This window comes from Pollachius pollachius, assembly GCF_949987615.1.
Source record: "Pollachius pollachius genome assembly, chromosome: 1".
Classification (NCBI taxonomy): Eukaryota; Metazoa; Chordata; class Actinopteri; order Gadiformes; family Gadidae; genus Pollachius; species Pollachius pollachius.
This window is the reverse complement of record NC_136934.1, coordinates 22,110,112-22,123,668: the sequence shown is the minus strand read 5'-3', so window position 1 is coordinate 22,123,668 and position 13,557 is coordinate 22,110,112. Positions and strand designations below refer to the sequence as shown.

Below are 13,557 nucleotides of genomic sequence, written 5' to 3'. Positions count from 1 at the left end.
GACGTTTACTAAGGATAAGTATAACCTTACCTGAGACGCTTATCCTCACCTCCCACTGTACATGAATTGTCCATGAAGAAATGTGATAAGCCTCAGCCTATACCTACCTCTACCCTGAGCCCTAGAACCTAGTCCCAAGGCATTAATAAAATGCTGAAATAAATAATCCTTATTATAGCAATGCAGGAAAGATCACCTCACTCAAAAGTTATCACTCAGCCCACCCCAAAAAAAGTCAAAAAGACCCACAAAGCTCAATCCCAACCAAAACCTGATGGCCAAATAATCAACCAAATAAATATTGCTGCTGTCATATCCATATCTAGTGTGTGTGAGGGGGTTTGTCTCCTCAATGCGGGGCTCCAGCGGTCTGCTTGCCCACTATGCACAGCTCCATGTGTGATTGGAGTCGACATGTCTCTAAATGGCTACAAGGGCATGTTGGAAAATGTGCTGTCATTCTGATGTTCATCTGCCCATGTTTGGCGATGCAGATTGACAGGAGTGTATGCTAACGCCAACATGGCATACTAAAGGATGGGTTGTTATGGTTTGGGCCCTCAGGGGGCCCCCGGTCCCTGGCTGTGGTACCTTTGGTTTCCCACCCATGGCTGATTGGTTCGCCTTGAAGAAGGAATCTCAACTCTGGAAAGAATTGTAATCACCATTAAGAAAACACTTCCCAATAAACACACATATGCTAAGGCTGTGGATGTTAGCTCAAATGAGACAGCCTAGTTGTTTATGAAGCATCAGCATACAGATGTGTTGCTCTCTTGAATTTATAATACAAACATAACAGTGAAGCCAGTTAAAGGTGATACTGTGGAAGGATCAGTGACTTAGGATGCATTATGGCTTTAAGAAGCCACAACTGTATGATGCTGGCTGCTGGATGCCCCAAGTCACATCATTTTTGTCAAATCCATTTTCTAAGCTAACCTCATTTCATTTCACCCACATGTTGGACAGTGTGATTCATCCTCCCCTTCCAGTTGTTCTTTTATAGCAGCCCAGTGTCCTAAAAGCGATGGATCTGTTTACAAAGCAATTTTATTTGGTTATCCTAACGAGTGCCTTTTTTTTTAACCCAACTACATTAACATGACATCAGGAAGTCAAGATGTCTAAGGATCTCATGTTGCCAGCATTTAGGCTCAAAATGAGATCCTGAGATCCTGGTCTATCAGACCCTAACCCCAACTAGGGATAGGCACACTTTGACAATGAAAACGATAACGAATCGTGTAGGGAGCTATTGAACAATACACAATGTAACGCGTTTAAAAAAACTCAGATCATCAATAAAAATAAAGGGTATTCCTGATTGTCTCTGTTTTTTGCTGAGATACTCTCAACGATTTGGACAACACTTCAAAATATAGAGAGGTTGAGTTAGATAACTATGGTTGGTCCAGTGGTCATTTTCTGCTATGACACCATACAATCGAGGGCTTTGAGGCTTTAGCTAAAATGTTGATGAAAGTATTGTGGCAAAAAAAAGCTTTGGTTGATGGACGCAGCATTTGGATTCTGCTCCGACCATGGGGGAGGACCCACTCATCGTAAATCCTGTATCAGATAGACCAACGAATGGCTGAGGTTAGGACATAAGTGGCAATCAACAGTCTGACTGAAAGATGAGGAGAATTATTTCAAAAAGTAGGTCTATATGTAGAGCCATAATGGAATTGATGTTGTCCCTGGGCCAAACGCAATTGATTTGGACCGTGCAACTGCTACCTATAGGCTTTTTGAACCCGAGTGAATAATGCGTCCTGCCGCAACGTGATCCTTCCAGGGTGAGACGCCCTTATAGTGTTCCTCTCAGCTTCAAGGTAACTGAAGTGGTCGTAGCATCCATACCTCTCTCTCCAGCTCCTCCCACTCCGAGCGCTCACCGGTTTACAAACAATCTCTTTCTCTTTGAAGCCGGCAGTATTTCTAACTTCACACAGACACTGGTTCACAGTGCGCCCAACCATGCCCGGACAGGAATCAACGGCGGCGGCCCACGCGTCACCCAAACTCGGGTACACCAACAACAACTCCGCTCCGGTGCCGGTCATGACCCAGACGGACTCTCGAGACAAATGGAGCAAAAAGATGGATTTTCTCTTATCTGTCATTGGCTTCGCTGTGGACCTGGGGAACGTCTGGAGATTTCCATACATTTGTTATCAAAATGGGGGCGGTAAGAGATTCAACAGATGCCCAACAGACCGTTCAGTTGACCTTTGAAAAAGTTTCGTGACAATTTGTAAGGCTATTTGATTTTAAAGAGTTTATTTGATTCATAGGGCTGTCGAGGCCGAGGCCGATATGATTGGCCTATATGAAGGCCTATCCAATTTATTTTTTACCTTAGATTCAGCAATTTAAATATTTTATTAAAACCTACAGATGTAGTGCTATAGAAATGCGCACTGAGCCTTCGTTGTACTCCTGGAGCGCACTAAAACGTTCTTACAAAACAAAAAACTGTTATTACTTAATAAATAGGCAAATACAAATACAATAAATAAAAGTGTATCCAATCAATCAAGTGAAACAATCATTCTGCAGGATGTAGAATGTAGAACAAGAAAACAAACATTTTGAATATGAAAAGTATAAATAGGCTTACCGTGTCTGTCTTAGCCCATGTGAAAATGAAACGGCGTAAATAAACAGATGAAGGAATAAAATTAGGCCAGATTTTGTTAAATTGCAGAGACACTTTTAGATCTACATGGAGCTATACAGCCTACTTATCGAAATAATTGCAGTCGGATACAATGGATGCATAAAAAATGCAATCATAATGAGGTGCAGCGTCTCTCCCTCCTACAGGTGCTTTCCTTATTCCGTACATCCTGATGGCCATCTTCGGGGGCGTCCCGCTCTTTTACATGGAGCTCGCGCTAGGACAGTTCCACAGAACTGGCGCCATATCCATATGGAAACACATCTGTCCAATTTTTAAAGGTAAGGGCTTGCATCGATGTCTCTTTATGTCATTTTGAATTTCAAAAATCGTAGAAAAAAAACGAAATTTAAGTTTTGTATAATGTAATCTTTTAGGCCTATAGCCTACATTCCAACTTCAAATTTTCATATTTTGCTATAATAATATATAGGCCTCTAACATTGCCAAATGTACTTAAAATCCATCCATTAAAAAAAAAGTATTATAAATATCAATTTAATGTTTAATTTAAAATCTAATTTGCTAATGAGAATGTTGATCATATTTACTGGGGGAAACAACCCCCACCAAAATGCTAACCGATGTATAGCCTATATTATGCTAGGCCTACGGGAAATAAAGAAAAGAGAAGCACTAGCAACCCTTGAGGACCGAATGAAACGTGTCTCATGTCAGGTATCGGCTACTCCATCTGCATCATTGCGTTGTACGTGTCCTTCTACTACAACACCATCATCGCCTGGGCCCTCTTCTACTTCTACTCCTCCTTCTCCACCACCCTGCCCTGGACCAACTGCGACAACGCCTGGAACACCCCCGACTGCACCAACTACTTTGGCCGAGACAATGTCACATGGACCAACTCCTCCAAATCCCCCGCAGAGGAGTTTTACACGTAAGTGGATTTGTGTGTGTGTGTGTGTACTGATTTCCTTGACCAGGAAATTATGTTGCAACCCCTTATGATTCTGATTGTTTTAATGCATGATTGATGACGCCAAATCAACGATCTGTAATGTGATTAGGAAAAAAGCTTCACCATAGCCCAGTTTATTCACAGATGATGAGTTCATTGTCAGTATGAAGTTTCTTTGGTCCTTGGATGGATTTATTGAGGGAAGGACTTCAACCTCATGATTAGGTTGCTTTGACGACTAATGAGGTGCGTTAGACCCGGATTCAGCAGTTGTGCATACGTGACAGTGTTGTATCTTCCATCGTAGACCTGCTGGCTAAGTCATCTGCAGAGCTGCAAAGAAAACGTCTCAATAGGGGTTTGGTTCTTCTGCCTCCAACTCCTGGGTGGTTAGCGGCCTGCTAACGTGTCTGGTTTCCCCTGACAGGAGGAACGTTCTAGAGATCCACCGGGCTGACGGACTGCGTGACGTGGGCGGTGTTCGCTGGCAGCTCATGCTCTGCCTCTTCCTCATCTTCACTATTGTGTACTTCAGCCTCTGGAAGGGCGTGAAAACATCGGGGAAGGTCAGGCACTTGTTGATTAGCCCTAACCCAAACTCTAACTGTTTGTGTTAATACTATATTTATAATTATGATATATTATAATATATGTCTCAAGTGTTGGGTTGGGAACCCTCACCAGTTGACCTCTCACAGGGGTCAACGGCAGAGTTGTGGGGGGGGGGGGTTGTTCAACTGGTTTAGACAACCTGTGTGGCGTTCTACCGGAAGCCCCCTGTGGAGTAAGCTGCTGGACACCAGCTCGATAAATTCAAAGGACATCTCGGACACATAGGCTTCAATATGAGAGCCCTCGCTCCTCCTGACCCTCCAACAATCTTCCATGTCTCCCTCGTCACCGCTCACCCTTCCTGTGTCCCCAGGTGGTGTGGGTGACGGCTACGCTGCCCTACGTGGTGCTCCTGATCCTGCTGGTCCGCGGGGCCACGCTGCCGGGGGCCTGGAGGGGCGTGGTGTTCTACCTGAAGCCCCAGTGGAGCAAGCTGCTGGAGACCAGCGTGAGTCCCCCCCCACCAGCGCCCACTGTGGGCAGCTGCTTCCGGCTGACACAAAGGCCAATACAGCGGGGTTAGGCGATTGTGGGCGACACAGCAACTTACTGGCTATGGATGTAATCCAGGGAGGATAAAAGGGGTGCGCACGTTATTTGTTTTTGATTTATCGTACGGTTCGCAGTGCTCCCGCGATTCCCTGAGGCATGTTGACGTGCAGTACTTTATACGCACGATAAGAAACTACACCCGCAGATCCAGAGATTTGGTGAGAGGTATTATCCGATCGTTTGGAGCCAAACCGGAGTTTGAATCGTTGTGTTTTTGAGCACATGACAGCACAACCATTAAGGCAGTTTAACATTTTGATGCACTGTATTAATCATTACTTTCATTCAATGCTTAGACTTGAAACCATCAAAGTGCACATCAACATAGATCCCCGCTGGAAGTGTAAAACCGAGCGAGGAGGAGCAGGGAGATCTGTGCTCACAGAGAGATGTTTCCGGCTCTGCGGTGTTGTCCAGCGCTGTGGACTCAGGGAATATGGATGAGATGAGACGAGATGAGATGCATAAATAAGCCACAGAAAAGGATAATAAGATGCATAATTACTTTAGATTTTTTTCCTCTACTAACAAAGGCCCCCCCACCCCACCCCCATCAGTACGTATCCACTGGTCTCTCCTCCTCCCCTCTTTAGATCTGTGTACAGCTGGCTACACGCTCCGGCCCTGTATTCTCTGTTCTAGGGCGCCTCAGCTCCACATAAATGCTATATTTTCAAATACAATACTGTGTTTGTAAGAGTTGGAAAATATAAATATATTTATAGTATTATAATTTGTATTATTTATTATTAATTGTTAATGATAAGCAATACAATATTCTACATATGTAGTACAAACTATGTAGTGCTCAATAATATTAGAAATCAGCGTATTTCTAGTCAGTTTGTATAGACTGCATTATGTATTTTCGTCTTGGTAGTAATTCTTGAAGGGGAAATCAAGGCAGCTTGACAGGTTGGATCAGAGGATCGAAAGGATTGTTTATTACAAGATGTCATACAGCAAGGTACAAACACAGGTGGAATAGTCTAGTGTAGGTGGGTGAGGAGCAGTCTCCAGACGTGCTCCTTGGCTTTCCATCCATCTTCTCACCGAACCAACGGTTCAGGGCGAGTATTATACTAAAGAGAGCCTAAATCACACAAGAACAGAATGCAGTGTCTCCTTCGATGAGGTGGCTGGAGACTGTTATTTTGTATAACTGAAATATATCGGCAACAGCATCATAAAATGTATATCTAAATATTTACTGTATTTTTGCATCTCTTCTATCTTCAGTGTTATTCTATTGAAGTAAATTATATATCATATTCTGCACTTTGAAACAAATGTATTATATTATATGCTGCTGTTAAAGTCTCTGTGTTTTGTGTTGGTGGGTTAGGTGTGTGGTAATGTGTGTTGTGTGTTTGTGTGGTTCAGGTGTGTAATTATGCGTGTGGTTACATCTGTAGTAGCGTGTGTTATTTGTTAAGGTGTTTAGTTACATGTGTTGTGAGTGTGTGGGTGGCATAGGTGTGAAGTAATGTGTGTGTTGTGTGTGTGTGTGTGGCTACGGGGTAGTAACATTTGTGTGTGTGTGTAGGTGTGGGTGGATGCTGCAGCTCAGATATTCTTCTCCCTGGGTCCGGGGTTCGGAGTGCTCCTGGCCCTCTCCAGCTACAACCCTTTCACTAACAACTGCTATCGGTAAGGCTTCTGCTAACTTACATTAGTAATATTGACAAGTTATCATGTATATTATTGTGTAATGTGTATTGTCAAAGTCGTCAGACATTCGCAGCAATCAGCAAGGAGTAGGTGTAGCTCATCATGTGAATGGTTGCTATGTAGGTATGCCTCTTTGGCTACCGCTGTGTTCACCACTACTATTACACCTTTTAGTAATAGTGTCTCTCAGCATGTTGTTGTGCATTGACTGGATGTTGACACTACTAGTATGACATAATGACCGTTTGCTGCCTGCCCCAGTGACGCCATAGTAACCAGCCTGGTGAACTGCCTGACCAGCCTGGTGTCAGGCTTTGTCATATTCACGGTATTGGGCCACATGGCTGAAATGAGGAACATGGAGGTGGCGGATGTGGCCAGGGACAAGGGTGAGCAGAAAACACTCAATCACAAACCTCAACCCGTATCACAATAGTGCAACCAGCCCCAGTCCCCGCCATGGGGGTCCTCACTAGGGATGGGACATTGTTTTCATAACAAAAAAAGCTTTTTTTTCCATAATCAAGCAGACCATATGTAGTATGCATATGGTCTGTCAAATTGTGGACAAATAACGCTATTTAAAAAATATGTATCTGTATCTGTTATGTATCTGTATTTTCTCGGGTCAATTCCACATTGCTGTGTGTGCATATGGTACCTCACTAAAGGCTTCTACCCACCAGGGGACCACCCTCCCTATACAGAGTCTGCCGACCCAGGGGGAGGGTGGGGAGAGGGGGGGATCGTGGCTGGAGTCGGCGCTGATTGCCGTGTAGTGTGGGGGGCTCAACACACGTATTTTTGCTGAACCTCATGGAGTCAGGAGGGCAAAGACTTTGATATGATGGGGTCAGACTCACGTAGGATGGGGAACTGGAACGGTGGATTAACGTAGCAACAGCCAAAGGAAAGAAACAAAAAGGTCCGTTCTTCCTAACGAATGATTCAGATGTTTAGATTAAAATGTTGCCAATCAGACATAAAACCATTTTTTTTCTTCCTTGTAATTTGAAATGGCTTAAACTGCTGCTTAATTAATTACCAGGGCAACAAGTCCTTTTGTCTAATCTGCAAACTACAGGCTGGAGACGGTGCTTGAAACATTCGTTTCAGTATAAATTACGGTGCTGTTCATTACAGAGGTGCAGATGAATCGTTCCCGCGAGATATAGCGATTTCTCATAATCAGACAGTAAAGTCTTCGTTTATGTACCCTCCAAGTGTTCCCATCCGCCTAGGGTGGATATATATATATATAATATGAACGAGTCAACCAATCTATCAAATCAAATCATAGTCCCACGTTCCACCAGAGATGGCGCTGTCCCTGCTGTGTTAATTTTCTCTTCACCAACAGCAGCTTTTCCTCCCATGCTCAGGCCCCAGTCTACTGTTCATCACCTACCCAGAGGCCATCGCCAATATGAGGGGCTCCACCTTTTTCGCCATCATCTTTTTTGTGATGATGATCACTTTAGGCCTCGACAGCACGGTAGGAATAACAAATCTAAAGGCACTTAACTTAATGTCTAATGGTTAAGAACAGAATCTTTTCCCATTATTTACAGTAGTAAACCATCCTGTTGTTGCTTTGTTGATATTATTGATCAGTTGATATTAGTTGGTGTGTTACAGTCGCAATGTGTAACATTTCAAGTAGCCCCTAAATAACCTGGAAATATCCATTGTCAATGCTGACTGATCAATAATGTTATCAATAACATCCTTTAACAGATATTTTAACAAAATGAAAAGGCTTTTCAGCCTGTATCTCTTTCTTTATTTACGAATTTGTTTAAGAATTGTACTATCGACACTCCCAAAACCCCGCCCACTCGCACCACCCAGCCAGTCGAGCGACAGTGGTTCTCGTCACTCAGGGGTACAGCCAGGGAGAGTGGACTCAGTGGGAGGGGCCAAATCTTACACAATGTGTCTTTAATGTTGTTGGATGTTATTCAGATGGTTTTAAAAGCCATTTCAATTCAATTCTCTTTATTGTAATTAGGGCTGCAAAATTCCTGAGTTGTAAAGAGAGCTGAAGAGAGCAATAATTTTGAAAATAAACCACCCAAATAAAGTCCCTTCACTCTTTGCTCCCTCCTTTACTGTCCCTCTGCCATTCTTGTATTTGAATGTGTTGTATTTCACGCACGTGTGAAAGGCCCTGATTGGTCAAAAATGGGCCGGGGCCAGTCAAAATGGAGATTGGCAAACAGAGGGAGCTATTCTGACAGTATCCTCAAATAATAGCTTTTAAATCTTACCTTTTTAAATCGCACCTTTAAGTCACTACTACTATTTAGGTCGGTTCAGGCAATATTCTGTATTTGTAGAATCTAGTCATACCATGATTTTGTGGTGTTTTGTTTGTTTCTGTGGTTTCAGTTTGGCGGGCTGGAAGCCATCATCACAGCTGTTCTGGACGAATACCCCGACACGTTCGCTCACCGACGGGAACTCTTTGTTCTTTTACTAGTCATTGTGTGCTTTCTGGGCTCGCTAAGCACACTCACACATGTAAGGGAGCTTGTTTTCTGATAGCTTGCGGTAAAATCGTAACAATTTACAGTGGCTTTTATGTAAGTGTGTTCTTCTGCTTGTGTTGCATGATGCTAATATTCCTCTCTGAATCACTGGACGGATTGGAATGGGTCTGCTTGATATATAAAGTGCACTTTTTAGGCCCTATATAGTTCACTACTTGGGACTCCTTTATAACCAACGTGTACTGTGAAAGAATGGTAGAACTGCATGTCATTTCTGAACTTTATCCCATCATGCAAAGCAGTTTTCATTCACATCGGAATCATCCAACAGAGATGGTCGATTGCACACTGGTTCTTTATGCAAATTAGCTGTCCCTGAGTGACTTAACGTGTAGGCGTGTTTTTACAAGTCACCTTGATGGAATGACTTTCTTCTTCCCTAAATAGTGCACTATATAGTGTTGGCTTTATAGGGGTAAGGGAATGAGGGAACAAGTCACCCATTGGAAGATGGTCTCTGTGTGTTGAAGGGTGGAGCCTACGTGGTAAAGCTCCTGGAAGAGTTCGGAGTGGGCTCCTCAATCATCGCTGTTGGCTTCCTGGAAGCCATTGCTGTCTCCTGGTTCTACGGTAGGACAGAAGTCATCTCATAACTGCTGTATTCCATATTTCAAATAAATGTATCTTCATAATGAAGAAGAAGAAATCACTCTTTGAAAACAACACAGCAAAGTAAATACTATTAGATCAATTAAAATAGTTGCAAATGTTTTATTTTATTTTATTTGATCCATTTTTTAACTCTTTCAGGTATCAACCGCTTCAGCAACGACATCAAGTCCATGTTGGGCAGTGCTCCTGGAATGTTCTGGAAGGTGTGCTGGGTGGTCATCAGTCCAGCCTTTCTTGCGGTAAGAACACAGGAACAAGATCTACTGAACCTAGCGATGGACCCACATTTGCGTAGCATAATTGAGCTCTTGCTATGCTACGGTACCGCCTTTAGAGGGGCAGCCTAGCACTCAAGGTGTTTTCTTTATTTTTCATTCTTAAGGGATTTGGAACCAATAGACATAAGAAGTAAAATAATCACAGTTATATACCCACTACACAGTCACCAAATAATTACTCAACCAATATTATTATGCATTAATTTATTTTTAGAGGCAGAATTTTTTATAAACATTTCATGTCGTTAAGTGTAATGTGTGTGTAACAAGGTTCATGCTACACGCCGCCTAGATGGTGGGGTGGTGATATTGAAAGCCGGTTTATTGTAGAGTTTGACGACAACGTTACATGAAGCAGGTGATCCATGATTTCATGTAGGAGATGTGGTGTGTGTGTGTGGTGATTACTGGTTTAACCTGTGCACACTGTTTACTCAATGTGAAAACCTCACCCAGACCAAAACTGCAATCTGTCTCAGGCCAGGTGAGGCTGCTTAAACCAGCCATTAACCACGCACACTCCGCATACACCCAACGCCAAATTGACAATTACAATTTGGGCATTTAGCCGACGCTTTTGTCCAAAGCGACTTACATCGGTTAATACACACATTGACACACCGACGGCAGAGTCTGCCATGCAAGGCGACAGCCAGCTGGTCAGGAGCAGTTAGGGTTAAGTGTCTTGCTCAGGGACACATCAACACTCAGCTAGGAGGAGCTAGGGATCGAACTAGCAACCTTTCGGTTACAACTGCTCTACCTCCTGAGCTAAGGCGACCCTTGAGGCTTGGAAAAATCCCCAGCCGAAGCCCACTCCCCCCTGTTGCAGGGCTGTCTGGGCGGGAGGGTAGAAGCGTTACACCGCGTTCACATTATACATGTCCGTCAACGGATTACGGAGGGCGTGTCGGACGTATGGGTAACGCAATCTGATTGGCCGACGGATCCGTCACTGCCTGAAAAGTTGAACATTTCTCAACTTTTTGACGCAGGCAACGGAGCCGACAGAACGGATTGACCCACGATGCTTTTCGAGAGCGCCCCATGCAGTCATTGAGATCCGTTGACGGACGTGTGCAGTGTGAACGTGGTGTTACAATTGGGCTGTGGTGGTAGCTTCTCGGAGGGCGATGGTAGCTTCTGTCCTTTGCTGAGCTCCACTGTGCTGTTGGGGATAGGGGTGGTGCTGGGTGTTACCAATTGTGTCCTCTGACAGTCCTTCTGTGTCCCATCCTGGTCTGGAGTGGCCCCACTTTGGGCGCCAGTGCAGCAATGATCATGCTACGAGCCACCTCGGTGGCTTTTACTGGGCTCCTCCAGACACAGGAAACAGGGTATTACATGAAGCAGGTGATCCATGCTGTAGGAGATCTCCTTGATTGTGTGTGGTGATGGCTGGTTTAGGCAGCCTCACTTGGCCCGAGTCCGACTGATTGGGCTCTGGGTGTCGCTGGATGGAGTAATCAATGTGCTCTGTCTCTGTCTCTTTCTCTGTCTATAGTATATAATAGTGAGCTCCCTGGTTAGGCCCCAACCACTCACTCTGTTTGAGTACAAGTACCCAGACTGGAGCATCATGGTGGGCTACATGGTGGGGCTCTCCTCCTTCATGTGGATTCCCATCTACATGGTCTACAAGCTGGTGTGGACCCCCGGCTCGCTCAAACAGGTGTGTAGGTCCATGCTCGACTAGCTAAGGCAACAAACATGAAAACCACACTATAGAACCCTGGTTGAAGTTGGCGAATCAACAATGATTTGCAATCAATAGACTTCATCCGACAACAGCCAACAACCAACCAAGTACAGGACAGTAGTACAATAAAAGACCTATCAGGTCTACGGAAAAACAGTAGTTGTAGAGTAGTAGTAATGTAAGGAGTTCAATGGAGGTTAAATTCTTAGGTAGGTTTTCTGCAAGGAGAAACTGCCCTAGTTGCCCTTAAGCAAGACACCAACTAATTGGTGTGTGTGTGTGTGTGTGTGTGTGTGTGTGTGTTAGTGTGTGGGGGAGAGTGGGTTAATGTGACTGGCAGTAATTGTAAAGCGCTTTGAGTGTTCACAGTGAGGAAGGCACATTAATATTACAGTCCATTTAGCATCGGTTCAACACAGCAAACACCAACACTCCTGTAATCATCACATTTTGCTCGTTCTGAGTCACGTGCTGCATAGCCATTGAAACAGTCTAGTCTGCTGTCCAAAAATACTCCCTGAGCAACATGTGGAACCAGGCTGGCATGATCAAAAACACGCTTTAAGTAAAGCTCAATCCTTCCTGGGAGACACCCAGCCCCCCCCAGTTTGAGGACTTCCAGTTGGTATTTTGGGGCGTAGATTTAGGCTCCCAAACTCTTTTAACAGATTTGATTTTCTGTACTGGTATATTTTCGAGATCTCAATTGTCTCTTGTGAGTTGTGACTCTTTATACCAAAAAAACATCTCCTCTTATCTTAGAGCTACATATTCTGGTTTGGTATTTTCTACAATGTTCTCCAAACTATGCTTGGTTGAATGCTGGTGACATCACACAGTTGCGAGCGCAAGGATGGAAGATGCACAAACTCAAGACTAAATGGGTTTATTATGCCATCACTTCACTGACATAATCAATCTATCTCAATTGCCCAATGGATTTTGGCTTACTTGGTCCAATGCTAAGTCGGTTGATTTGAGCGCATGGCTGATTTAAGGAAAAGAAAAATGGTTTCTCGTTTGACCAAGTGGAAAATGACTTTATTTCCGAATATGTCTGAGCATCCCTTTAATAATACATTTATGCTTTCTTCCCCCTAAGCCCCCACTGTATGTTGTTTATGGTCTTCTTGTTTGAATGGCTTATTGTCTGTAATGTTGGCATTGTTGTCTTTACTATCACTACTATATGCTTTTCTAATCCACAGCGCCTGGCAGTATGTCTGAGACCAGAGAGAACGCTCGCTGAAATCAACAGAGATGCCCTCAACATGGCAAATATACCGTAGTCACAGCAAGAGAACAGGGCCCTTTTTTGTCTTTTTCAAATCAACGCAGCCTCGGACATGTGTATTATTTAGCTGAACACCCATCAAAAGTCCCAATCCTTAATTGTATTTTGGTCTAGAGACGCTCAGGATGTATGTAATGCTCGGCTGTTGTCTACATTCTTGTCTACAGCTGGCGGTTGCTTTTAAATAGCGGTTTGTAATGTTGATTGATGCAGAGACACCGTTTGGCAGGTAGCTGTATCCAAACCGTTTAGCAGGCAGCTGTATCCATAGCTCTAGCAGATAGCTTTTTCAATACCGTTTAGCATGTAGCTGTATCAATAGCTCTAGCAGGTAGCTGCATCCATAGCTCTAGCAGATAGCTTTATCCATACTGTTTAGCATGTAGCTGTATCAATAGCTCTAGCAGGTAGCTGTATCCATAGCCCTAGCAGGTAGCTGTATCCAAACGGTTTAGCAGGTAGCTTTATCCATACTGTTTAGCAGGTATTTGTATCCATAGCTCTAGCAGGTAGCTGTATCCATACCGTATAGCAGGCAGCTGTTTCAATACCATTTAGCCAACCCAGTCTCACGGAAATACGTGACAATGTCGCGTCACGTCATTTAATCTATTCATTCGTGATCTGGGACACGTAATTTCAATTTTTTCGTGCCAAAAGCACAAATTTCAAACTCATTCTA

The 13,557-nt window shown here is 43.8% G+C and overlaps 1 protein-coding gene across 1 annotated transcript; it reads left to right on the top strand.

Annotated features, from left to right (window-relative positions):
* Positions 1 to 1,983: 1,983 nt before the first annotated feature.
* On the top strand, positions 1,984 to 12,870 carry slc6a4b (solute carrier family 6 member 4b; the record flags this gene model as incomplete). Its single annotated transcript, XM_079755453.1, has 13 exons — positions 1,984 to 2,194; positions 2,833 to 2,967; positions 3,365 to 3,584; positions 4,033 to 4,171; positions 4,531 to 4,665; positions 6,316 to 6,419; positions 6,702 to 6,829; positions 7,823 to 7,935; positions 8,832 to 8,963; positions 9,463 to 9,562; positions 9,743 to 9,843; positions 11,387 to 11,554; positions 12,790 to 12,870. 13 exons carry the CDS (start codon positions 1,984 to 1,986, stop codon positions 12,868 to 12,870), a joined length of 1,767 nt encoding a protein of 588 aa, XP_079611579.1.
* Positions 12,871 to 13,557: the final 687 nt, after the last annotated feature.